The 27,827-nt window shown below is 45.9% G+C and overlaps 1 protein-coding gene across 1 annotated transcript; it reads right to left on the bottom strand.

The window, feature by feature from the left end:
• Positions 1 to 199: 199 nt before the first annotated feature.
• PRPF6 (pre-mRNA processing factor 6) lies at positions 200 to 24,828 on the bottom strand. The gene is made up of 21 exons (XM_030963436.1): positions 24,656 to 24,828; positions 23,485 to 23,653; positions 22,255 to 22,373; positions 21,679 to 21,757; positions 20,862 to 21,038; positions 19,916 to 20,071; positions 19,197 to 19,291; positions 18,336 to 18,492; positions 17,963 to 18,125; positions 15,035 to 15,153; positions 14,171 to 14,389; positions 12,737 to 12,859; positions 11,767 to 11,888; positions 10,523 to 10,661; positions 9,306 to 9,425; positions 7,877 to 8,053; positions 6,965 to 7,098; positions 6,413 to 6,504; positions 4,315 to 4,429; positions 2,185 to 2,311; positions 200 to 1,455 (listed from the first exon to the last, which is right to left on the bottom strand). Exons 1-21 carry the CDS (start codon positions 24,724 to 24,726, stop codon positions 1,303 to 1,305), a joined length of 2,826 nt encoding a protein of 941 aa, XP_030819296.1. The 5' UTR covers positions 24,727 to 24,828; the 3' UTR covers positions 200 to 1,302.
• Positions 24,829 to 27,827: the final 2,999 nt, after the last annotated feature.

Raw genomic sequence — 27,827 nt, forward strand, 5'->3', positions numbered from 1 at the left:
TTTCTGCTCCAGCGTTAAAAGATCCATTTTTGGCTTCTCATCTGTTTTGGCAAGAGGCTGTAGCCCAGCTTGGTGCAGCCAGCACTGGCAGGCACCTTCCCAGAGTGGTGGGAGCCTGATAAGTCCAAAGGTTTCTGTTATCAGACCCCTCTTCCCAGTCAGAATCAAAGGACAAGACCACACTCAAAGACAACAGAAGGAAACAAAAAAAGAAGCTGTATTTTATACATATTCTCCAACAAATAATAAGGGAGTTTCTCCTCCAACTAAATACATGGGATAATGCACATCCACAGACCTGGATACAGCTGCTATAGCCTCAGGTATAAGACAGTACAGCTTCTCATTCTATGATCACAAGAAAGTCAGGAGGTTGGGGTAAAAATAGTACACAACACAAGTGTAGAAAATTGAAGACAGTGTACAAAGGGTCCCAAACACAAAGCTTTCCATCTCTTGAGTTTGCTTTTTTCTATCTGCACTTGGAGGGAGCCATCCCAAACCTCCCAGCCACAGGCAGTCACAGCTGTGTAACAGCACAGTCTCCCAACAACTCTAAATAAATGTTCTGCCTTCAAAAGGGCTTTCAGGGATTGCTGAGTTTTGCCTTGTTACTTCAAACCACCACTGTGCTTAATGAACTCAGATACCTAAAAGAATAAGCTTTACTATATACATTTAAAAATTGAGGAAAAGTTTTCTAAAAATATGCTTTTGAATTTGACAAAATGCTCCAGCAGCTCAGGTTGGAGGAAGACCTCCAAGCTGTGCAGCAGCTTGTTAGCAGAGACCAAACTAAAGCGCCTAAAGAAGAGGAGCCAGCCCAGACCTTTCCTGTGCTGCTGGGCTGCTCCCAAAACTCCACCCATCTCCTTCAAGGACACTCAGTGTATTCCAACAGCAACAACCCAGACAAGGAACCAACATCAGATGGGCCAAACACTAAAGGGGGACGGGGAACACATGCCAGGGCCAAGAACAGAGGGACTGCCACATGTCAGAACCCATACAAGCGCTAATTAAAGCTTGTGTTTGCAGGGGGAATCAGGAATCAACATGGAAATGCCAACAGAGCCTCACAAGACTGCTCCTGTCTCCTGTGTGACACCAGCTACAATGTTCCCATGTGCTGCAGAAGCTGATGGCCATGCTGGGGAAAGAAAGAAGCAGCTTTTCCTTTTGGGAGAAAGCTCCTTCCTATCATCATCCACGTCCTGTCCTTTGAAATCTGTGCCTCTGGAAGGGCACCACGAGCAGGTTGAGTCCTACAGGGACCTCTGAGGCAGCTGAGGCCAGCACACTCTAGAAGGTATTTTTCAGCTTGGCTGCCACAAGCACAAGAATCTCTCCAATCTTTTTCTGCCAGTTCTCTATGTCCTTGGAGACATCACACCAGAGCTCTCCGTGGCGAGGTTCAGCATTCTCACAGCGCTTCCTCACCTCTTCTTGTTGTTCCTACAGGGAAGAGAAATGACAGTTTGGCCTGGTTTGTTCCAGAACGCAGCCAAAAATTGAACTCTCCCCAATTCAAAAACTCTTCCAAAGATGATGGTGGGGCTTGGGGTCTGTTATTTTCAAAGGAAGTCCAAGTCAAAATTCAGAAGCAGCAAGTCTCCTGCCTGGCTGAGCCGCAGGTAAGCAAGTTTGGGCTATTGCAGAGAAACTGCAACAGAAACTTCCTGTGCATTACCACCTGCAGGAGCTGTGTGAAGTGAAAGGTCTCTCTGAAGTCAGAAGATAAACACCCCCATCATTTCAGCAGTAAAAACTGCTGTAAGAGATTAGAGTTGGCTGTTCCTCTGGCTGTGTTCACGTGCAACCTGTACTGGACACTTAGGAAGAAACAGCCCCAGTTACACAAACCCAGCACCACAATTCCAGCACAATCCCCTCTGAGCAAGCTTGAGTTTTACAAGAGGAAGATTCATTTCAGAGATTTTTGCATGAACCAGCAGAACTGTGGACAGCAAAGCAGCCTGTAACACAGCTCAGCTAATGACAGCACCTTTGAAAAGCCACCACACAGGCCTGTTCATGCTCATTCATGACCAGGCGTGACACCCAGCCTCCCCTGAGACCACACAGGCAGGAGCAGTGGCAGCGTGCTCAGCCCAGCACTGCAGCAATCCCAGGCCTGGGCAACCCCTGCCAGCCAGGGATTGCTGCTGCCAGGCACACACTCACCTCTGTGCCGTGCTGGAGCTCAAATTTGTAGAAGAAGGCCCAGGCATCCCCCAGGTCAGAGTCGATCTTCACTGTGCGGTGGAACCACTCTCTGGCCTTGGTTATTTTCCGCTCACTCCAAAACAGCCTGATGGGAAAAGCAGAGGGGAGCTGACAAACAGCCTCACTTTAAAGGAAGAGGGCAACCCACAAGAGCTCCAGCTTAAAGGCTCTGCTGCAGGTGTTCCAGTTCTCTGCTCTCCCAGGAAGTAAACAGCAGATTTTTAGGCAACTAGCAAACCATCCTGCCCCTGGGAAGGGAAGGGAGTGAGAGGACTGAGAAGAACATCCAGCACTTCCTATTCACTGCCCCACACTGAGGCAGGACAACTTAGAGGACAACTCAGCCCCAGGCACAGACAGGCTCTGCTGAGAGGGGAAGCACTACAGAGATCAACCTTTGCTACCTCAGTTGCTTTAATTTTGTTGTTCTAGATTTGGTGTCAAAGAGACAGGATTACATGCCTACATCTATTCCCAATCCTTCCATTTCTTTACAAGTCAATTTTAGCATCTAATAATTAAATAACTTCTAAAAGCTGGTAACTGACTGCTGTATGGTCACATGCTCACACCTACAAAGCCTGCTGGAGTGGAGTGAAGCAGACCTGCCTTATCAGCCCCATTTTCCAAGGAAAACCAAGTATGGAAGCTTCTGCACTCAAACTCCAGCCTGGCACAGCCCCACTGCTGCCATTTCATCCAGGCACCAGTCAATGCTGAAATTTCTCCCCAGTAATGAACAAGCTGAGTCAAGAGTCTCTTGGTTTCACTTCTTTGCATTAAAGAGTTCATTTGAGCTATAAGGTCTTTATCAAATCAGCCACCCCTCATAAAGAGCTTAGCCTGTCATAAAATTATACAGCTTATGTGATTGTTTTTAAGCCCTATAATACTCTTGATTGTTCTGTGTTAAATAAACTGTGATTTACAAGAGCATGAACAATGATAGCAGAGGTTTAACACCTGCAAGTAGTGGCCATTTTCAGGAACATATTTAACAAAAGTTTGTCACAGATGTGTGACACACTGTACCTACAGAGGCAAGTCCTGATGGGTGGTGGAAGCTGTTTATGTTGGGATTAGCTGTTAAACAGCCTGAGGTTGCACCAGAAGGGGCCTGGGAGCAGTTGCCATAAAGCAAAAGTTAACATTTTTCTCACTTGCTGCTAAAGCTGAACAAGTCAGCTGTCAGAATCTGGCAGAACCCAGTGCTGCAGTCACTGGAGTGTATCCTACAGTTTTCTTTGGCTTATAAAGTAGAGTTGTGAAAGAATTGGGCAACTTCGAGCAAAATGTCTCCTGTATTAACCTCTTCTGCTATTCACAGAGGAAGAAAAATAAGTTTGTTTCCATCACAGCTGCTGTAAGACTGCTCACACATCAGAGCAGGATATGGCACATGTCAATTCTAACAGTGGGTTTTAATCACTGCAATCCTTACAACTCAACCTGGACAAGAAAACAATTCCTAGTAGATTATCTTCCCATTCCAGAGAAGCACACTACAGAATGGCTGGTGGTTTGCATTCTGGCAAAGGGCACAGCTGAAGAACACTGACATAGGGGACATTCACGAGCAGAATATCTAGCTTAGAATTTAAAAAGATACCTGATAGAATCTAAGATAGAGAGAAAAAAATTAAAACTACAGTCAGCCACATAAAACTTGAAAAATAACTAAAAAAAAAGTCCCTATCTTCACAGATACTTAAAACATATCCCGAACCACTTAATAAAGCCTAGTTCACCTGACAGCACAGTGAAACCCTCTTCAAGGGACAGAAAGAAAGCAGCTTGCAGAGTGCCAATACCCAGCACTGGCAAAGGGCTTTGTGTGAGTGTATTGCTGCCTGTGCCAGTCCCAGACCCACCAGAACAGCTCGAGGGCAGCCTGACATCCCCCACTTGCAATCAAGGGAGAGATTTGCACAGTTACTAGGAGACAGCTGGAGAGCTGCTCCTTGCTTTGGGACTTATTAGAGCTGCTGCAGCCAGAATCACACGGCTGTGCTGGAGTGCAGTGTTCCATCCTGGAAGCAGCCACACACAGACACGGATATTTTTACTGCATCAAGCACAGAAACTCACTTGGCCACAGCCAGCAGGACATGTGGGTCATGTTCACACTTCTTGAGAGCATCCACACTCTTGGTCTTTCGTTGCGGTCGCGCTTCAAGGAAAATTGCTTCTGACCACAGGATTCCTTAATCAAATCAAGTAGGAAGATTGTTTAGTGTTATTTTGAGGTTAACCCTCCCCGCCCTGGCATCAGGCTGGTGCTGTGCATCACAAGCAGCAGTACAGTCCCCACCCTGGTGGTTATTCACCCCCAACCTCATCCCAGACCACTCTTCCCACACCAATACTTCATTCAGTACTATGAATTTTTAGCTACTCTGTGCACCACACTGGAGCTTCAGCTCTGGGGGTTTCTGTACCACAACTCCTGCAGCTCCAGCACCTCCTAATCCAGAGCTCAGGCTTTTCAGATGACACACTGCAAACTCTGGGACAGAGAGGGCAAATCAGCATTTCCAAAAGGCTGGCTGTTTGAACAGGCAACTGCAGTGGCAGAAGTCTCAAAAAGTGCAAAGTACAGTCTGGGAGCAGTTTCAAGGGTGCTGGAGATCACCACAGTCTTATTGATGCTGGCTCCACACACACTGATGAAGGACAGAGTAGATCCAGGAAAGCTGGGTTTAATCCCTAGCCCTTCTCACTGCCAAAAGCAAGGAAGGAAATATGCTCAAGGGAGCATGAAATCTGCAGTTTCTCATGTCAGCCAGGCACACCTGATCACTTCAAAGCAAAGCCTGAGAGCTGGTGTCTGCCAGGACTCCATCAAAGCACTCATGCTTTTCATAAATGGCACCACAGGAACACACACAGCTTTGATAACTGCAGTGATGGACAGGAGAGAGACTCTCTTCTTCTTGCTCTTTACATATAGGATCACAAACACAATAATATTTCTATTTTATTCTTTGTGCAGCCTGCCACCCATCAGGAATCAATTCAGCAATCGATGGACCCAAACCTCTGGTCTACATGACTGCAGGTGGCCAACCAGCCAAGTCCTGCAGGCTTTGATTATGGTTTGTTGAGGTCTAAGATAAAGTTGGAAGCAATTGTTTAAACAAAAACTGAGATCCTGCTGCCCATTTCCATAGCAACAGGCAGATCTGTAAAACAGCCTGTGATGACAAACACTCATTAGGTCATTCACAAAAACAAAGCAGGACTTTGGGTGGTGCTGCTTTGGTGATCCACTTGCATGGAGAGTACCTTGCAATGAGTTTATCGTGTCATAAAAGTCATTTAATTTCCAATTATTTTACCGAGACTTAAGCAGCCACCAATTAAACACCCTTCAAAACCTAGCCTGAAGGAAAGTCAAGCCTTGCCCTGAAGTAAGTTACTACAATTTGTAGTTATGTGACATCTTCTCCCCAAAGACATCAACATGTTTAAATAATTAAGTCTTCGTTCAATTCTGCCCCAAAATAGGGATGTGATAGGCACTTTATCCTCCCATCCCAAGAGGCAAATGTTTCCACTGCTGGTTAGAACTAACTGACTTACATCATATGACCTCTTAGCCTTTTCTTACACGAGCTAAAATAATCAAAAACCTGGACTGAACATTTATGGTTCATGATCCTCTAATCATGACTGTGGTGGAAATTCACTGCCAGCACAAGTTATTAAACTCACAGTGGTGCAACCACTGCAGACAAACCAGCAACTGGGAATCTCCTAAGGCCAGCTGTACTCCAGAGGGACAGGGAAAGCACCATTCTTTTTCCACTGAACTTCCTAACTACAAACACTTCTTTCATTTTAAACCTTGGCAGACGTCTACCAGCTTCCGAGAAAAGCCCACCCATATCCAAGCTGCTTTTGCAGGAAGCCTGGGCACAAACTGTGGACCATGGATCCAATAACACACTGGGTACTGCAGAAAAATGGAACAACACCAACCCATGATCCCTCAGGTGTAAGAGAGCACAAAGTAACTTGTATTGTTCTCAAAGACCCTCAACATTTCCTCTGCAGAAGGATGGCTGCCACCTCTCCAAAACACCATATTCTGAGACCTGGCCAGAAAGGACATCTTAGGAAAAAATGTGCTTCTATCAACAGGGCAAAACAATTGTGGTTAAGGTAGAACTGAGACCCAGCTCACCTGAATTGGGGCACTCTTGCAGTGCCTTGGCCATCAGGGTGTTTGCAATGTTCTTCAGCCCAGCTCGGTACTCCAAGCGCACAGACTCCAACCTGGTAGGGAAGAGACTCTGATGATATTTATGACAACATTCACCAGGCTGAAACAAACACTGGTGAAGGTCACTGGAAACTGAAAACATCTGCCCATATTCTGAATATGTGTAGGTGACTGACATCTTCCCATTCCTCTCCATCTAAAAATAAATGTGACTTTTATTCCATAATGGCCCAGATAAAAAACAAACCTGCAAGCAAAGAGCCCTGTGCATGCTACATGCTCTGTGCACTACAACTATCAGTAAAGAAATAACTACTTCCCAGATCCTTACAGTAGCTAGCCAGGACCACCAAAGCATTCCTGCTATTCAGGGAAGTTATTAGTCCAGGAGAAACTCCAGGATGGGCATGGTTTTAAGTCCCAGGCTCAAATGGCTGAGATTATGTGAAATAGCTGTCTGGAAGAGCAGATTGAATTTGTAGCCCAAATTCAGTTCAACTTCACACAACTCACCAGAGATCTGGATTCTTTGGATTCTTCAGGCGAGACTTTTCCAAGATGGCTCTTGCTCTAGTCAGCTGCCCAACTTTCTCCTCCAGCCTGGACAGCAAAAGCCACAGGGGTATGGAATGGGGGCACTTCTTCAACTGTTTGTTTAAAAAAAAGTATGCTCATAGGTAAATTTGAAAAAAAATCTTATAATTCCTATAGAAAAGAACTTCCCTCCCTACATCCTCCTGGAGAGTTTAGCAGAAGAGAGACCAAGCTGATTATGTCTCTCAAATTTCTCCAGCTAATCTTACAGCACAGAAGTGAAGTTTCTCCTGTACCCAAAATAGGCAGGTGCATCAGGTATGACTGAGCTACCCCAGCAGTAAGAGAAAGAACACACCTCCCTTAACACAGCTACAATTTGTGCTCTTTCTGCAGATGGAGGCTCTCATACATCCCTAAACCACAGCAGAGTGTGCAAGGAGTCATTAGGATACGGACCCTGGCAGAAACCTGTGCCCAAATGACTTTGATGGCTGTAGATTTTGAGCATTCATACCCAAGGACACCAATTACCATTTAAAAGAGAATAGTGCTCTGTAGGCCACCTCCTTTCACAGTGTGCATCTAAGAGCTGCTGAGAAAGATTTTCTTTTAAGAGTTCTGGTTTTAGTCTTTACAGATCTTAGAGAACTACTGTGCAAAGCCTTTTTTCCTGCCTGTGAGGAGTCAGGCATACAGAGAACTCTCTCAAGCAAGAAAGTCAATCTTGCATATGGGTAATGGGTAAAAGAAATTCTTGCTTATTTCATTTTTCTTTTGCTGTTTTAACCAATGACAGAAATCATGTCTTTGGGCATCCATTTTGATTCAAAGACAGACATCTCTCCATGGCAGCAGCACAAAGCAAACCTGCAGTAACATCGATCTTACCCCTTGATTATAAGCCTCCCGTGCTTTCTCTACCAGCTCTTTTTGTTCCTCAATTTGTCCTTTCATCATCCACAATTTGGGGAAGTCCTCATAGTGCTTCAGGGCTTCCTCACAGAGCTCCTGGGCTGCAGCAATGTTCCCAAGCACCCACTCCAACTTCACAGACTTCATGAAGACCTGGGAACAAAGCAGAGCTGTTTACCACCAGCAGCCATTAGAAAACCATTTATCTGCCAAAGCAGCAGGTTCCCACTTTCATGTATCCTTTCATGTATCATATTAGAATGTTATTGATTAGCTACAGTTTGAAGTAAAATAAAAATTAAAATATCAGTGTTAAATAATAGCAGGAACAAGTAACAGTAAGAAAGGTAAATGCAAATACTAAAGGAGTTAGAACAGTGGGGTCCAGCTGTATCTCACCTATTTACAAAATTATTAACATAGATCTGGCATTTGCATTATCACAGAATCACAGAATGGCCAGCATTGGAAAAGTAGTATTTGCATAAAGAGCACAGCTTTAACAGCACAACCAATTAACAAACCTGAGCCTCCTTCGCCAGCACAATCTGATCTCCTCAGATCCAAGCTATCAAGACAACCTTTTCTTATGGCTTCAGGCTCTGTTGTCCTGCTTATTACAAACTGGTACATGTACTTTTCTGTCCCCCAAATCCTTCCTTCTGGCTATGCAGGGAAGTCACAGCTATGAGAAATATATTACAAACCAAAGGCTCTCTCACTGCTCTCTGATCCCCATCCTCCCCATTCCCAAGCTCCTCCAGCTGTGACCTCACAACAGAGGCACCAAGTCTGAGAGCAGAGCTTCAGCCCCAGCTGCAGAAGCTCCCTGACTCAGGGAGGAAGAGGACAGTTAAAAAGATGTAGGATGTAACAACAACTGAGGGGGAGGAACAGAGGACAGAGATCAAACTAACTTTTCATTTACTTGGACAAGTCAAAATGCTTTTGTAGGAAGAGTTGAAAATGGACAGTTTATCATACCAGAGGTAACTGGAGATAAAACACAGGAGTGTGACTTTAAGCACCAAACCACCCCAGAGCTGTCTTTAGTAGAAGCATAAGTGAGTCTTCTGTGAAAGCATTTTCTCTTTTTTCCAAGACGTGCTTTTATGCAAAACAAACATTACACAAACAGCTGTAAAGTGGGAAATTCCTGACTTTTGCCATTTATGTAAAAAACCAACTGAAACCCTTCACTTGATCCTGGCCTTTTTTTCCCATCATGCCACGACTTCGTGTCGCAATTCGAAGCGCTCGCAAAGCGGCCCCATGCCCCAGAAGGCAATGGCAGGGAGCCACAGGGTCAATCCCCACGGCCACAGAACTGAAGGAACTCCTCCTTCCGTCCCAAATCCCCTGTGACCACAAGGCCTGAGCCTCTCCACCCTCCCCATGTCCTTACCCTTGCTGTGGGGGCACTGCTGCGAGCCTTTGCCAGCAGCCTCCTCGCTCTTTCATACTCATTGTTCTCCGACTCGAGCTTCACGGCAGCCAGCCAGATCTCCTCGCTGTTGGGGTTGGCCTGCAAGAACACAAAGTGACAGACAAATGCACACAGTGAATCAACAGCAGATTTAATCCTCTGTTTGATCCAGATTAAAATTGAAATCAGAGCTTTGTCAATCCACAGTAGGATTTTTTTTTCAGTGCAAGCTCCTCCCAGTCTTCTTTGACCTTTGAAGTTTATAGAAATCCTCCAAAACAGATGGGCAACACAAAGATATATGCCAGTTTAGAAGTTGGATGCTTCTCAATTGTTGAAAAGCAGTAATGCTTGATCTTCTGAACTTCCAGTTTAAATACTGAAAACATCACAGGGTCTGCCACAATGAGACCCTCATTTTATTACCCTCAAGCAAAAAAGCTGCAGCTTTAATTCCCCACTGAGGTCTGTGAAAACTCTTCCAATAAAAGTCACTTCAGTCAAGAACTTTTCAGCCTAGTAACTAAGGAAGTATCTTTTACCTTCCATTTCAGGACCTGTCTTTTTTTTTTCTCACTTAGCTTTTAAGCCTAATTCCCAGTGTTAGAAGCACTCTGCCTATCTTTGCTACAGCATCCAGCAGGCAATTCCCTTCATTAGTGGGACTGATCCAAGACATAAGTAATGCAGTGACCTCATTAGGGCAGACCACAATCCTTCCCTTGAGGTGACCCAAGACAACAGGATTTTGATCCATGACTGGGGTTGGTGGGAGTCATGCTAGTCAAACTGATGGTTTGCAAACTCATAGAATCACAGGCTGGTTTGGGTTGGAAGGGACATTAAAGATCATCTCATCCCAATCCCATAGGTAGGGATGCCATGCACCAGACCAGACTGCTCAGAGCCCCATCCAACCTGGCTTTCAACACCTCCAGGGATGAGGCAGCCACAACCTCTCTGGACAACTTGTTCCAGCTCAGAACCTGGTGTAGAACTACTAAAAGAGCAGTACCACAGCCTTGCTCCAGCTTGCTGCTATTTTACAGAACATTTTGTCACACAAAGCAACCGAAGAACAGCGGAAGTCTCCATCACTCTGAAAGGCAGCAGGAATCAGGTGTTGACAGGAAAAACCTGCTCTGGATTCTTTACCTGTCACATTTAACACCTTCTGACAAGTGTAACAGACCCACCTGGAAAGCCAGGGCCAAGATGCTTCTGGCTGCTGGCACATCTCCTGCCAGCCACTTGGATTTGGCTCCCATGAGCCACAGCACCTCTGCTTTGGGACAGTGAGCAACAGCTCTCTGCAAAAGAGCCTCCAAGGATTCTCTGAAGACAAGAAACAGCAAGTTACAATCCCTCCAGGTACTGCCAAGGGCCAGCTCTCTCACACCATTTCCACTATCACTCAGTGCTATAAATATTGTTACAAAGTCCAATGTTGTAAACCTTGATAAGTTGTTTCATAACAAGGAAAGGGTGTGGTCTTTTTTCACAAGGGTTCTGAAATCAGCATTCCACAAACGGCTCATTGTTCAGACACCTTTGATAGCCTCTGTGGAAAGAGCCCTCACACCAACAGCTCCTTTCTGTTGGAAAGAGTCATTCTGCTTAACAAACCTTTCTAGAAGCTGAGACAGGAAGGTTTTCAGAATTATTAGATAAGGTTGGCTTGATCTTAAGCAATTTACTTTTTTCTCCTCTGGCAAATACACTTTTCAGGTAGAACATGGGGCTTAAAAGCCAGCCACCACTGGGAAACATGCGAAAACAACATCAAAAGAGAAGGTATATTTGTTCCCAATAAAAAAAAAGGCTTGAATGAGAAAGAACTCAGCATCTGCAGTCACTTCCACAACATATCCTGGTTGGCTTTAATAAGGATGATTCCACGTGTATAAGTGGCCTACTGCAGAGATTGTTTGCTTTAGTCCAAGCTGTGGGTAGAAAGTTTCTGACATGTAAAGCTTTGTGAATAAACTTTAAAAAGAGCCTGAGCTGTAACAGTATAACACCAATCTTAATTCAGAATGTGATACACATTCACAGTGTTTAATCAGAAAATACCAGAGATGCTTGGACACATTGAACCCTGAAGTAGTTTATCTATGAAAACTAAATAAAACACATTTTAGGTGATTTGTAGCCCTATATTTTTCCAGAGGTGCCTTCTCAAAGACAATTGTTCCTACCTTGTCTCTTCACAGCTATTTTTACCACGTAACCCCTATTGCCAAGAACCATTTTATGACTTCATAAAACTTAAGGATGTTCTGAGCACAACAATAACAAAGAAGGTCAGACCTGCAAAAAACACCAGTGAGTTTCATCCAGCTGCACTAACTCTGCACTTGCACCACACCAGGGACCATGCTGTAGTTTTCCTTCATCCCCAGCCTGTCCCCCTGTCACAGGGATTGTGCAGCACACGTACCTGGTTCCATGGTTCTTTTCAAAGTAGGCTGCTCTCAGCCACACACTCTTCTTGCTCGGGAAGACTTGCAAGGCATAGGCATAAATGGCTCGGGCACACTCCAAGGCATTATGAGCAACACACTGAGGGAAAACAGATCAGGACTGAGCCAGCTTAAGGGAGCACAGGAATCAAGAGCAAGCAGGAATTACACATGCACAATTCAACCCAGAACTCAGTAACTTGGTGTAATCCATGAATTGAGGCATTAATAGAGAACAGAACACTTACAATCAGCTTTTTAAAAGCGAGCAGGGAAGGAATTTCCAAGTATTCCTCTACAGAGCACAAGAATCCCTGGCCTTTTCAATGGGACTGACACTCACAGGCCAGCTTGAAACATCAGCAAGGCATTGGAAAGGATCTCATGTTAGCACTTCATTTTGTTATTTCACAGGCAAAACCCTAAGCACCACAGCATGTGCCCCCCACTGCTCTGAGCCCAATTTAAGGCCAGTGAAGTTGGACATTTCTCATGCTGAAACATGATTTAGTTCTTAGCACATGTTCAAACTATTCCCCTAAAGGAAAAAAAGCCTGGTAAAACTTTTACCCGCTCCATTGTCCAGTCTAACATTAACTGCTGAGCTACAATGGTTATGCCTTGAAACTCAACTTCCAGCTCCTTTACTCATAACTCAATCTCTGTTGATGTCTCACACTCACCAAAAAAAAAAAAAAAATCCACACCAAGTTAGCATACAAGCTATACCAATATCAACTTTTTGTTTAGTAAAAACTCAAATCTGAATAAAGCTCTATAATAACCTCCTGAGGCAGAGTGGCCAAAGGCAGGCAGGTGGTGTGGGAATCACATCCACTGTCACTGACAAAGCCATTTCCCAGGCACCAGTTCAATTTCTTCTAATGCAATAACACAATCCCACAATAAAACAAAACCAACAAAAAGCAGCATCCCAGCTGGACATACACTGTCTGCATCCTCCATCCAGGTGTGTTTCCGATCCTCTTCCTCGATCCCGATCCCAATCACAGCTCTCATGATCGCCTGGCATGTGGCCACACTTCCAGCTTTATCACATTCCTCGGCATCCTAGGAACAACAGGAAAGCCCTGCTCATTGTGAGAGCTCAGCACAAGAGGTTAAAGTCTGCAATGGCAACTCCTCGTGCACAAACACAGAGACATTGTGGTCACTGCCACAGCACAAACATCTCATTGCTCCAACACACCCTGACACTGAGCAGGAGCCTGCAGCCACCAGGAAGGTGCTGCAGCTCTACACAGAACCTTTCACAAGCTGCTTAAGAAACAGATCATATCAATTCCATCCACTGAAAAGGTGACAATGTGTGATCTTTCCAGACCCAGAAGTCTTTTCCTACACCTCCACAACCTTGGGCTGACCCAAGCAGGGACCTGGCCAATAAAAAAAGCAAAAATTTCACAAGGAAGAACTGTAACATCAAAACTACTGACCTTCTCTCAGCTTTGAGATGATTAAGTCTCAATAAGGGCTTAGCAACAACTAAATTTAAGAGTATCCCATCAAGCAGTGTAAAGTCAAAGGTGCAAAGACTCTCTCACCAGACCATGTATGGAAAAGTGGAGTTTCCTGACACTCAAAGCTTTCAGAAAGCCAAGCATGTCTTGCTTAAACTTGTTGAAAACCCCTCTGATCAGATAACAGAAATGGAGCAGTTCTAGTACTGAGAAGGAACTCGAGAACACAATGATGCAGAGGCTGTGCTCATGGATGTTTTTAGAGGGAAGTTCAAATTAACCTTTAATTGTTTTACTGCTGTAAAGAAAGTCAGAATTCTTTTAGATGTTAACAAGGATATCCATTTAATATTAAATACTTCATTCATTATCAATGCTCTTAAGCAGTGTAAGATTTTGCTGCTTTGACCCACTGTAAATTATTTCAGTAGGAAACTGCTTTAAAGACTTATGATCAAACAAAGCACAGAACATATTCAGGAGGAAAGAGCTTCAGTACAGGACTAACAGAATGCAGTATTTGTATTGATTTCTCATAATGCCATTTGACAAAGACTTGTGGGGCAAACAAATACCTGTCAAGCCAAAAGAGACATATGCAAAAAAATACATAAATCCTTCACTGAAAGCTTTAAGCCTGCATCCTACTTAAGGCAGCAGCTGCTTCAACTTGAAGCTACTTATCTTCCATGACAGAAGCAAACCAGACACTTCTCAGCAAAACACATGTGATGTTACTCCAGGGTATCACTTATGGCCTTGACCCTGCTCAGCTTTTTAGTCTCATCTCTTGTCTCTTCACAGAGACCTCCACTGATAAGCCAGGTGCAAAATGACTCTGCAGCAGCCTTCAGACCAGAACCTGAAGAGTCCCCCTGGGCTTTCAGGACCAAGCACATACCTGTATCCACTGCTCCCTGTTGATTTCCACCCCGTTAGCCCTGAGAGATGTGATGGCTCTGTCAATGATTTTCTCCACCATCTGGGTGTTTCCATTGGCTTCCTCCAGCTTGGCAGCAGTGATCCAGATGTGCCGATCCGTGGGGATGTTCTCACGGGCTTTGTTAAGGACTTTACGAGCGTTCTCATATGTCTCCAGCCTTGCCAGCGCCAGCCACAGCTGCAGAGCAACAAAAGATGGATTGGAGATGAGAACAAGGAGATGACAAGGCTGCTGTATGGCAGTGTCAGCCCACAGAGATAAGCAGCTTCACGCTGCTTGCTACTGGTTGGCAACAGTCCTCAAGCACTGCAAGGAGGCTGTGGAATACCGATGGAGGAGAGGAGAAACAGGCTGCTACTGCCCTGATCATCTCTGGGTATCATCCCCATCTGCTGGGCTGTTATTCTCCTATTTCTGTTCACATCACCTCTCAAATAGTTGAATTGAACACTCTGATTTGGTGTCTCAGAAATGAGTAACTTTTAGATTCACCAGGTTAAACGTTCACTCGTTTTCCCAACTGTCAAGGCACCACACATGGACACAAACATGGCTCAGTGCTTACAGCAGGCACAGCTGTGCGCTGCCATGACTAACCTAACAATTACACACCAAAATGAGGCATGTAATGACCACCAGACAATTAACTCCAAAGGAAAAAAAAAAACCACATTCCACTACTCATCATATCCTTCCCACTGTGGGAGAAAACCTCGTGTGGAGAAACACTGCTCACCCTGCCTTCTGCCTGCAAAACTGTACTGCCAGCCTGAAGTGGGGTATAGGAGTTTTTTTTATTTCACTTTTTTTTTTTTAACTCACTTCAACACTGGTTGGACAGCACTCCACAGCCCGGCTCAGCATGATCCTGGCATCCTCAGGCTCCTCCAGCTCCACAGCTGCTTTCCACAAACGCACCGAGTTTGGAACGTGCTCAAGGGCTAGAGAGGCAAAACAATTATGTCAATAATGATAAAATAGTTTACCAATGAGATCTGTATTTTCTAAACATGATATAATAAAGTATTTGTGCTATTACAAGGAAATGTCCTGAAGGAGGGAAAGTAGGGAATTTACTTATTTGGGCTCTCGCTTCAACAATGAGAATTTAAAATCAGAAAATAAAACACTTCATCATTTTAATTGGAAACAGGTTTTGGAGAGCCAAGGGCTTTTTTGTTGTACATGCTGTAATTGCATCCTCCTCAGTAAAACACCTGGCTGAACAAAGCCTTCAGTCTCAGCAAATGAGTAGATGAAGATCTTCAAAACTGGGCAGCTTAAATCCCGTCAGGTCTGCCTTTCTAGAAAAGGAGCACCTTCAACAAGCCTTGTTCCTTACATGTTGAAACTGCCCCTTCACAATGCAGTTTTCCTGTAAGCCTCTCCTGATAGCTCAATGGACCCCAGCTTAACTTCCCAAAAAGCTGTTGTACTGCCATACAAATATAAAACAGGGAAGCATAAAAACTTAAAGGTCTCACTGACACTAAGCCATGAGCACCAAGAGTGCTTCCAGCAATCCAATATGGACTCCATCTAATTGGAATTCTTCAAGGCTTCTCTAATCTTGTCCCACAGTCAGCTGCTGCTGCTAGAACTGCATTCTCTGCAGCCTGTCCTACATGTGCTGTCTGAAACATTAAATGCTAAACAACAACTTTCCTCAGCCCATCTCGTTAAGAGAGATTGAGAAACCAAAGGGTTTTTTAGCCTTTTGTCACTCCAATTTGCACTCCAGACAGCTGAAATCAGCTGCATTGCAGCATTACTTCCACTGCTTCCATGGTGACTGTACACAAATGTGCCATAGTTACAGAGGACTGAGCACATCCCTCTTCAATAAAGCAAGCACAATCACAGGGACACAAAAATGAGTGGGAAAAGACATCTAAAACCACTTTGGAACTAGCTGGCCTTCCAGGCAAGGCTGTTCTTTGAGGCATTGCTGCAGAGGTACAGTGCTGAGCCTCAACTCAGAACACATCCTACCCTGACACACACAGATTTACAACAAGCATTAACCATTTGTCTCCAAGTCTACAGCTGCAGGAGATTTTCCTGAAGAATTTAAGTGAGTAATGTCAGCCTCCAAGATCTGAAAGCAGGACAGAAAATGTTTCCATAAACACAGAATTTGATTTTTAGACCTCAAGCTGTATTTCAGCCACTCAGCTTGCTGGGTGTCTCCAGTCAGACTGAGGCTTTAAAAGCTCCAGAGGTTCTGCTGGATGGTAGGAATGCACACAGAGAGGAGAAATGCATTATGGAAGGTCACACTTCAGTGACATTACCTGGCACTCAGGCTTTTTTGTTTTGGAGAAATAATGGGTTATGCTGCCACTTAAGGCTCCAAGCTCCATATTACTGATGCTCCCTAGGCAGCAGAGGAGCACTGTGAAGCTGTTAACAGGCAGAAGCTGGGAAGAGAAGGATAAATCCAGTTCCATTCCACTAACAGCTTTGTACCACGAGATTAGGTAGGTGGTTCCAAAAACTGAATGTTTTTCTCTTCATAAATACAGCGTTTGAAGCAAAGCTCAGCACTAAGTGGGTAAGTCACTGCTCTCACACATGACCCTCCCCTACCTGAGCTGGGCTCACAGATCTATTTCTGCTCCTTTAAAAGTGTTTTTCTGTTCAACATCTGTGACTGTTCCTGAGAAGGACACACAGTGTCACAGGAGCAGCACTTCACACCATGCTGCACTGCAGAGCCAATGGAAATTAAAAAAGCTAATGAATAGTTAATAACTGAACTCTTTAGAACTTCAAATCCAGCAACTTTGAGATGCCTTTCATCCAGATGTAGTAAGAGGTCACCTCACTAGAGATCTGCAATTTTACATGCAAGAGGTAAGAGGTGGGAGGCAACTAATTCCTTTGAACCTAAACCACTCAATACTGCAGACTGCTTCACAATGATTCAGTAAATATATTAAATCCAGACCCTTTTCCCTGTCTAGATTAAAAGCAGGAGATGTAACTAATACAATTCAGTAGTCATGAAGGAACTAATCTCTACTGATACAGGCCCAGCTACTTAAACTAATCAAAGAATTCATATTTTGAACTTCTGAGGAAGACCTGGGCTCAGGACAATACAACAAACTGCTGTTGAAAAGATCATTGTTTGGAACAGACAGTAATTCCATGAAAGAGGAAAACCTCCAAGTGCAATCAATCCAAGAAAATGTAAGGTTTCACGTAAGCACCACAAAGAAAGGCTTTTCATCCTTTTGTCAAGGACAAAACTTGCTACACTAAAGCAAATCCTGCAGCTCAACAGGCTGAATGATATAAGAACCCCAAGACCTCTAAAGCTCCTCCAGCAGCAGCCACTGTGGCGTCTAAAGGGCTACAAGCAAGTAGGAGCAATCAATTCCAGTATCTTTTCCAAAAAGTATCACAAGGTGACATCTAGAGCACCTTTTTATCCTTAGAACATCATTTTTTAATTGCTTCCATCTACTTATCTAATTGTGATCAAGCTGGAACTGGCTTAGGTAAGTGAAATACCATTTTGGAATTGTTCAGTACCAGCAGCTTTCTGCTGAAGGATGTTTTACAAACACTTCAACACCTTTGTTCTTTGGCTCAACAGCAGCAAGTTCCACCATTAGTACACAAATTGTTATTTCAACAAGGAAGCAAAAAAAGCAGCTGAACTTATGGCCAGATCTTGAACAACTCACAACACAATACAAAGAGTGCAATGCCTTCATTCCCTGAGCCCCCAGGAGCTCTCACCTTTCCTAAGGACACGTTTCTTGGCCCGGATGTCAGTCTCCAGCTCTGCTGCTCTGATATAGATCCGCACCGACTGCGGCAGGTGCCGCACAGCCTGGGCCACAACTGCCTTGGCTGTATCTCCAGGCTGAAGCCGAGCAGCTTCCAACCAAACATCTTCACTCTGTCAGGAAAAACAACCCAGCTTCCTTTACATCACAACAAGAATATAAAGGCACAGCTCCTGGCTAAGCAGGTATTTTGTAATACAGTAGACAGTGAAGCTGTATCAGGCAGAGCCTCAGTCAAGCTTAACAGAGATTGTGATGCTCATGAACCACAACTTTTTCCTACTATCCCACAAGGATGAGCAGGGAAACAAAGCAGTTCTGACCTTAGGGCACATCTCTGTTCCTTTCATGATGAGGTTTCGAGCCACCTGGAGTTTGCCAGTGACCTCCTCCAGTCGGGCTGATGCTATCCAGGCTGGTGGATGATGAGGATTGGTCTCTCGGACGGATTTCAGGAGCAAACGGGCTTTTTTGATATCACTGAAGGAGGAGGGAAAAACCGGAAGGAAAATTTTCAGCACACTGGGAAACAATTCTCCTGAACTAGGATGTGCTCAGATCCACAGAAACTGTGACCTCAAATTTTTCCATATTGGAGAGACAAACTACTTTCTACCAAAACAAGCCCACATATACACACACCAACACAGCCAGATCACAGTGAAAACCAGTTAGGTATTTAAGTAAGATTTTTGGGAATTACAGCTGGGCACTTGCAGCCAGAAGCTGATAAGCCCAAGCACTGATGCAAGTCAAGAATTAGCATCAATATTTGCACATACTGCTCTGATTTAAAGAGCAACTCTTTATGAAACACATGTCAAGCTCCAGGCTAAAGAGGTTCTCAGAGGTCGTCAATCAAGCCTAAATTAGCAGCACAAGGGTACAATTAACCAGGTTATTTCCTGGCTGGCAGGCAGCCACACACTGCCATCACTCTGGCATGGAAATAGGGATGGAATGGAAACAATCTCCACAATTGATGCATCCAGGTCAGATGCTAATACCTCAGCTGAAAGACTAGACCAGATCTCATGTTAAAAGAATTCATCCTCAAAAACTCACCTGGTATTTCTTACAAACTAAATGCCAGCTGAAAGCATCCACTCAGACAGATTTCCATTTACATGTAGGCTCAGTGCCATTGCTAAGAGGATAAATCTGTTAATCCTTCTTAAACTTACTTGATATCTCCTCCGTGTGTGGGAATCATGGAATTCAAGTCTGTCAGATATCCTTTTGGATCCACTACAGTCTGGCCACTCACAGAGTCTGACACCTGCAAAAGTCAAGTCACAGCTGCTGAAATGACCACTCACAGCCCCTGAATGCCTAAAAACACACTGTGACTCTACAAAAATCCTAAATATTCATCTGTTCCCAAAAGCAAGAAAGGAAGAAAACACAAAGTCTTGCTTATCAGCTTTTTTTCTATTTCTAAAATGCACAATTTTAACATTAAAATCCAGACAAGAAGCAGGCTGGTGATAAGCAGTCACCCAAAGGTTGTCTTGCAGCCCTGCCAGCTAAAGGCATTCTTTTTAGAATAACCAGATTTAGATGAGAAAATCAATGATAAAGGCAAAAATCAGTATTTTTCAGCAGTTTGTCCTGCATCCCTGCATAGGACAGAAGACATGCTTCCATTGGTAGAACTACCTGTGCTGCTTGCCTCAAGGGCATCTCTGCTATAACCAGGCAGTCTGTTCTCCCATAATGACCAAGAATTCCAGGGACAAACCAGTACTTCTCAGGAAATTCTATTCACTTTGAGGGCACGAGATTTGGCAAGAGGGACTACAAAATTATTTCACAGCTCAGCTGTTCTTGGATCTTCTAACACCCAAGAGAATTTAACACTTTTCTAAAACCAGTGACAGATCCTGCCTTCCCACGTCCTTACCTGGCTTAGCCTCATATCCATCAAGGTGTTCCTGGCTTGGCCAATCTTTCTCATATCCAATTCACCTGTCCCAGGTGTCATCAAACCTGGTGTCATTCCTCCTGGGTATGGAGTATTCAAACCCCCTGGATACGGAGTATTCAGTCCACCAAATTGCTATAAAAGAGTGAGAAAGTCATTCCTAAAACCTCTTCTGAGATTTCAAAAATAATTCAGACTATTGGCTGATTTGCACTTCCCCAGAAGCTGCAGGACACAGATGCCCAACCCCCACAAGTACTTCTGATATGGCTTCCCTGGATCCCAAAACATTTCTCATACAGGATTTGCAAATCTATAGGTAATTACTAAGTCAGGTCAGTGAAATAACCAATGAGAAAGTGAAAAATTCAAGCACAGGCATCCAAACTTGGCACATTTAAATAAGAATATCTGCAAAGAAGTCCCATGGACACCTGGAGCCAGTCTAGGGCCAGTCAGCTGCTCCCATAATTCTATGACCACAGCAGACTCTGGCCACAGAGCAGCAAGATAAATTACCTCATTTTCAGTTGACTGAAAGGCAAATGATTTTTAACACACTTGCCCCAGAATTAGGCAAACCATTAAGTGAAAGCAAACTTTATTTTCTGTTCCCTTTTTGCAAGATGTTATTGTAACAGAAATGGCTTTGCTCACCAAAACTATCACCACCTTGCATTCAGCAAATAGGAAAATAAACACTTTCTTCCATCTTTAAAACAAGAACCAGGTTTTCTCTGCTTATCCCCATGTTTTCTCTGGTAATGGCTGTGCACTGAAAGTCTCCAGCAAGCACATGAATTTAACATCCAGAATTCCTTTGGCAGACTCACAAACCACACCAAATTTTTTGCTCAAATCCCAGTTTAACACTCATCTCTAACCCAGTTTGGCCACAGCCGGCCCAGGTTTGCTGTGTACTCACTGTCTGGCGTGGGTCCACTGAAGTGTGATTCTCCCCAGACTGCAAATGCTTTGCAAAGAAGCTGTCAGGGACAGGAGTCAGCTTCTCATAGCGAGGATTCCTCTGCCGCTTGTTCCTGGCATCCCCAACCTCAGGAATACTCAGCCACTCCTCCTCAGTCACTTCTGCTAATTTCCGCTGTTCAGACAGGAGTTGTCATCAGTATTTGCTGCAGAAATGGCTTTTGAAGTGCTCTAACTCCTTAATAGATTTATTTTCTTGAAATAATTCAAGATCAATTAAACATTTAAGGGTCAGACTTTTTTCCTAATCCAATGTACAAAAGAATTAGATGCATTTAATTGGAATTTGGTTTTAGTCCAGGCTGAGATTCCAAATCAATTTTGTTATTAGATTCAGTGCTACATTCAGATTAATCCTAGTGCCTGGAGCATTGAGTGGTTTACTACTAATCATTAGATAACAGCTTAAACAATACATTTTACTTAAAAGAAGATTTAGAGTCAGGAGATTCTGCTCAGCTACTCCTGCAGTGCCAACAAGTTATCAGTTTCCCTCAAAGACAGAAGTGTAACACCTTCCACAAACCACAAAACAAAAATTACCAATATCAAAACTTGCAGAAATTTCACTGCCTTGTGTACCCACATGAACAGTGTTCATTCTTCCAACAGAAAGTAATTCTAATCTGGAGAAGATCAAAGTACTCCTTTGCCAATACACAAAATCAGAGCAAAGAAACAAACACACACAAAAGAACACACAGCCACCTCTTGTAGCTCATAAAAAGTCACATTTCAGACATTTTTTTCCTCACTTTCAAGTCTGAGAACTGCTGCTGAATTTTGGGTCGTTCCATACGGTATTTTTCTATTTCCTCTTTTTCTCGTTGTTCCCTAAGGAAAAGGAATACTGAGGTTATGCTCAAAGTGACACTTAGAAAGTTTTGATTAAAGTGCTAATATACCAGAAAAATGTGTTTGATAAGACTTAGGGCATTAAAAAAAGGCATTTTTTCCGAGCTTAGATTATCAACATTATAACAAGACATCCTTCACCAAATAAGAGAGTATTATAGTGTAAAAACAGACATCTCCAAGTGAACTTCAGTCTCTGACCTCCTCTTAATGAGAAGTGAATTTAACAAGTAACACATACTGCTTACAAGCAGGAGGTGACTTGTCTAACAATTTCCAGTCTACTGTGCAGTCTGTGATGCATCAATATCAGTTGCTCAGCATCTGCCCACACCATCCTAATGAACTACAGCGACTCTTAATTAACTACAGCGAAGTAATTTAACCACATCCACTATCAAAGCAAGTGGTGCAAAATACCTGTCATCCTCAATTAACCAGAAAACACCCCCTGCCAGTGCTGCAGCTTATCCTACCTCCTTTCCTTCCTGCGTTCATCCATCCTCTTATCCAAAGCTGCATAAATTGCATCTGCTTCTTCATCATCTTTTTCATAGGGGCCACTTGAGAACAGGCTCCCAGCGTAGCCATTGAACTGGGAAATTGGAGAGAGAGGAAAAAAAAAGAGGGGAAAAAAGGCAGTTTTTTAAAAGTTCTTGTTATGTTCCTGCAACAGCCAACAATCACCTGAAAATGCACTCACAGGCTGTTTCTGACAACACTGCATCAGACTAACACATCCCTAAATAAAAACATCCTCCTTCTACCACCCCATGGTGCTGTTTATTCTCCCACACCATTTGAAGCAAAAGTGCTACAAAATTGCTTCTTTCAAAATTGCTTCTCACTCTGAACCACTTCTATTGAGCAATAAATGAGATCCCAGGATAGAAAAGCCATTCTCTTCCATTAACCACTTTCTCTTTTTACACCAGTGAAAGCAAGCAGAAAGAATATCACAACATTCAACCAACCAAAGTGGGACTTAAACACAAGAGACTACACAGGCCACTTATGGACAATATATGGCACAGAATCCCAGAGTCATTTAGGTTGGAAAAGACTTCCAGGATCATTAAGTCCAATCTTGTCAAAGCACACAAACTTTCATTTGAATAAAAAAAGATACAGAAAAATAAAAATACAGCCCCTGAAATGCTTAAACTGATTTTTATTTAGAGATATTTTCCCAAGATTCTCAGGGCTCTGTATCAGTAATTAAACCACAATCCACGGAGCAAGGCCACAACAAAAATCTGTAAGCACCACGCCATTGTGCATACTGAGGTCTCAACCAATAAATGAAAAAGGAAATGCTGCCTGCAAACTACAAGAAATTCTGGGTTTGAAGTCCCAGCTAAGAGTGGGGCTCTTACTAACAGAACAAGAGGACACAGTCTCAAGCTGCATCAAGGGAATATACGTTGGATATTAGGAAAAAGTTTTTTACAGGAAGGGTGATAGAATTCTGGAATAGTCTGCCCAGGGAGGTGGTGGAGTCACCATCCCTGGATGTGTTTAACAAAGCCTGGATGTGGCACTTGGTGCCATGGCTTAGTTGAGGTGTTGGGGCTGGGTTGGATTCGATGACCTTGAAGGTCTCCTCCAACCCAGTCGTTGTGTGAATTCTGTGAGTTTGTAGCAGGGAGCTCAGGGACTCTTGTTCCACCTAGGGAAAACCATCTGCAGGATGATGAAAACCTCACCTCATCATAGTTGGTGTCGTTCAAATCCTCATCGTCATCATCTGCAGTCTGGTTCTTCTTCATCTGGTCGCCCACGGTTCTCTTGCCCGGCGGCGCATGCCGGTCGTCCACGGGGTCGTTGGCATCGCGGGCAGGGCCGATGTCGGAGCGGGTGGTGAAGCCCGTGGCTCTGCAGGGACAAACCAGGGGCTGCTCAGCTCACTGCACCCCGGCCTGCCACGGTCACTGCTCAGGACAGGCAGGGGAAACATCATTTGGCATCAGGCACTCCCCATGAGCAGCATTCATAAAGCCAGAGGGGAAAATGGCCTTGGAATCATGGAATGGTTTGGGTTGGGAGGGACCTGTGAGCTCACCCCATTGCAACCTCCTGCCACAGGCAGGGACACCTTCCACTATCCCAGGTTGCTCCAAGCCCCATCCAGCCTGGCCTCAGACACTTCCAGGGACTGGGCAGCCACAGCTTCTCTGGGCATCCTTTTACAGGAAGAACTTTTCCCACAAACACACTGCAACCACCCAGCTCATGGCTCTGCCACCCATCCCGTGCATGGCCTCCTTCCTAAACTCTGCCTCTGGGTGTCTCAGCTGACCTTGCAGGCTGTGGGGTACCACGGGTTGGGGTCTGGGCAAAGGGATGGGGCAGCTAAAGCTCTTCTGAACCCCCACACTCGCTTGGCAGAACCTCGAGGGGCACAGCCAGCAGGATCTCCCCAGGGAAGGCAACAGCAAATCAGTGGGGGACGAACACAACTCACACCCAGCAAAGAACACCCTAAAAATGGTCTCAGCCGCCACCAAACCCTCTCACTGTTCCCTCAACAAAAGCCCTGAAGTTTTATCATTTTTCAGACGGTCCTATGCACACACAGGCACAAGATCAGGAGGGACACAATCCTTTGCCACTCTGAAGCACCCGGGAACTCATCCTCGGAGCCAGGCTCACTTCTAAACACAAACCCGCCCAGACAGAGAGCGAACGCGAACCATCAGGAAGGGACAACATTGAAAAGCCTCGGGGCCGCCCCGAGGGGACAGGGATGAGTGGGGCAGGGAGGTGGGACCCAACCGGGCAGCGAAAGGGCTCGGGAGAGCCCCGGGGCCCGGCGGAGCGACCGGGCTGGGAAGGGACCGGGGTGGGGGGGCCAGGCCAGGCCTGGCGGCGTCTCACCCGCGGCCCAGCCCCGGCACGTAGCCCAGGGGCGCGGGCATGCCCAGGAACGGCTTCTTCTTCTTGTTCATGACGGCGGTGGTGGCGAAGCGACACCGAGGCGAGACCGAAGAGGGACCGGAGCAGAGCCGGGAGAGGCGGCCGGGAAAGCAGCGGCGGCGGAAACGGCGGCGGGAGCAGGCGGGGCTGCTCGCGAGGGGAGAGCGGCAGTTCCGCTCCCGCCGGGGAGAGCGCGCCCCCTGGCGGGGCGGAGGAACTGAGGCGAGGGGGCGAGAACGGGGATGATGAGGATGGAAAATGGGAATGAGGATGGTGGGGATGAAGGTCATGGGGATGGGGATGGGAAAAGCGGAAATGAGGATGGTGGGGATGAAGGTCATGGGGAAGTTGAGTTGTGCTGTCATGGAGTTTAACATTTATAGCAATTTATTGTTTTTATTGTGATAGGAAACAAGTAACTGCTAAGCAACGTCCCAGGCGGCGAGCGGCCCTGCAGGGAGCAAAGCCGACACTTTTGAGCTGTGTTTAACAACCCCCAGGCAGAATGGGGCAGAAAAGGGGAAAAAAAGGCCAGGATCATCCCAGGAGGGGCTGGAGCTAGACAAAGGCCCTCACCCTTGTGTCCCCCAGCCCTTGCTTGCAGGGCTGCGAGGTGTGAGCCTTGCTTTTCCCCTTCCCTCCTGGTAAAAATTTCCAAGCCAAATTCTCTCTGGGTGCAGAAGATTTCTGCTCGTTTCACCTCATGAGCAGGTTTTCTGCTCACTCCTTCTGAGGGGTCTCTCACTTCCAACTCTGCTGTGTCCCGATGGGGACAGGGCTGCCAGGGGATGGGGCTGATGTCCCGATGGGGATGGGGCTGAGCAGGGAATGGGGCTGTCCTGGGGACGGTGCCATCCTGCAGCCCCCTGCCAGCAGCAGCAGGCTCCCTGCCAGCTCTGGGAGCAGAACCCAGCTGCTGGGAAGATAAATAGCCCCATTTTGCATGCTAATGGCATCCCAACCCCCAGCCGCTTCCCATCAATCTATTTTTGGTTTTCGCTGGAGAAAAAAAAAAAATAAAAAAAATTAAAAAATTAAATCCCTTTTGCCAAACGGTTGGCGTGGCAGAGAGGGAAGGAGGCTGCAGTGTCCCAGCTCTGCTGTCCACCCTGGAGTGAGGACAGAGCATCCCCAGCACCAGGGAGGGGTGTGGGACCCCCTGATTCCCCAGCCTGTCAGTGAGCCTGGATCCCTCTAAATACCCAGAGCTGCAAATCCAACGTCATGGAGCACCAGTGGCTCTTCCCTGTGGGCCGGGTGTGGTAGATTTGGGGGGTTTTGGAGGTAGATTGGGTTCCCCCATCTTGCCAGAGGATGAAGGACTAAGGGGAGCCCATCAGGAGCCTCCCGAGCCATGGATGGATGGGGACAGCAGGGAAGTGCCCAATCTCTGCTGAGGCCCTGAAAGCTGCAGGAATTTCACTTTTGGGACAATCTCCTGAAAAACAGAGCTGAGGTGAGAGATGGCAGCAGGGTGACCCCACAATGGGGCTGGTGCTAGGGCTCTAAATCTTCTCCCTTTACACAGCAACTCTTACACAACAAGAAAACTCAGACTAATTTATAGGTTAAGTAAAATCAACCCTCAGTGAGGTTTAATCGTCTCTGGGGGTGGTTGGTATGTCCTGGTGAGTGCAGGGCTGTGTGTCCCACCGAGCCTGGGCAGCAGAGGCACTGGCAGCTCTGGGCTGGACACAGCAGGGATGAGCTGGTCAGGATCCAGCCCTCAGGCATCCTCTCCAGATTTTTTGGGCACTCCAGGGGTTTCTCCTTGGGTTTCATTTTGCTACCCTGGGCTGCTGCAGGAACGTGGCCAAATGCCCAACAGGGTAAGTAATCAGCAATTATTCTGATTAATGCAACTGGGGGGTGGTGGGGTGGGAAGTGAGGTGGGGAGAAACCCCTGAGCTGCCCCTGGGGTTGTCAGGATCAGGATGTGGCCCGTCCCCATGGTGGGAAGGAGTGAGGCATCTGCACTGTGCAAAACACCTTAAAGCAGGGCGTGAAGCAGGAAGAAAAGATGTTTTCCCCCTAGTGCAACAAAATCTGAAGGGGTGAAGGGGCAGCAGCCCCTGTTGAAGTTGCAAATATGCTGCACTTTAATCTGCAGGGAGCTGCTGTCGGGTCTGCGCGTTGCCAGAGTTGTTCTTATCACCCTCAGCAGCGTTTTTGGGGAGGGAATAAAACCCCCGAGGGACGGGACACCCACAGCAGGTCACTCCTCTCTCCTGGGTGCACAGAGCCATCCCACCTCTGCTCTGGGACCTCCCGAGCTCAGTTCGTGCGTGTGTGTGGCTGAGGAAAGCGAGGTGGGAGGGGATGCTGGGCACGTCAGCGCTCAGAATCGCTCACAAAGCTTGGAAGTGGAAAGAAATCACTTGGATGAGCGCAAGGACGAGCTCACCGAGGCAGATCCTGCCGGGGGCTGGGATCAGGGGCAGCCCGAAGCCCGGCAAGGAGCAGCCCAGCCCAGGGCAGGGTCACCGCGGCCCCTGGGTCACACAAAGCCGCCTCTGTGTCCCCGGGGAGGGCGGAGGAGGCGGCGGCTTCTCCCGGGACAACGGGAAAACAAACCCCGCGGCTCTCCCGAGGCTGGGAATCCGCGTTTTTAAATATCACACAGCACGGCAAGAATGCATCCGCAGGGCAGGATCGGCGCTGGGACTCTTCCCAAGCGCTGTTTCCTGCTGCCTGCCTGCCTCTGGCAATCGGAGGCGGGGAAATGGCTTTAAACTAAAAGAGGGGAGGTTTAGGTTAAAAATAAGGAAAACTTTATTAAAGCAGCGGTGGTAAAGCACTGGTTCAGGAAGCTGTGGATGCCCCATCCCTGCAAGTGTTCAGGGTTAGGCTGGACAGGGTTTGGATCAGCCTTGGCTAGTGGAAGGTGCCCCTGCAAAAGCTGAGATGGGATGGACTTCAAAGGTTCATTCCAACCCAAATTGTTCCACAATTCTATAAAAATCCCTGCTGCAAAATACCTGCAAGTCCTGAGCAGAAATGCAGCCCCTTCCTGTGTGCCTGTGCCAGGCACAGGGACAGGACATCCCAGAGGTGCCAGGAATAGCTGGAGCAACGTGAGCCCCTCAGCTGAGCCCTGAGAGGGCAAAGAGCCCAAATTCGGCCGCTGAAGCCC

This window comes from Camarhynchus parvulus, chromosome 20 (genome assembly GCF_901933205.1).
Source record: "Camarhynchus parvulus chromosome 20, STF_HiC, whole genome shotgun sequence".
NCBI lineage: Eukaryota > Metazoa > Chordata > Aves > Passeriformes > Thraupidae > Camarhynchus > Camarhynchus parvulus.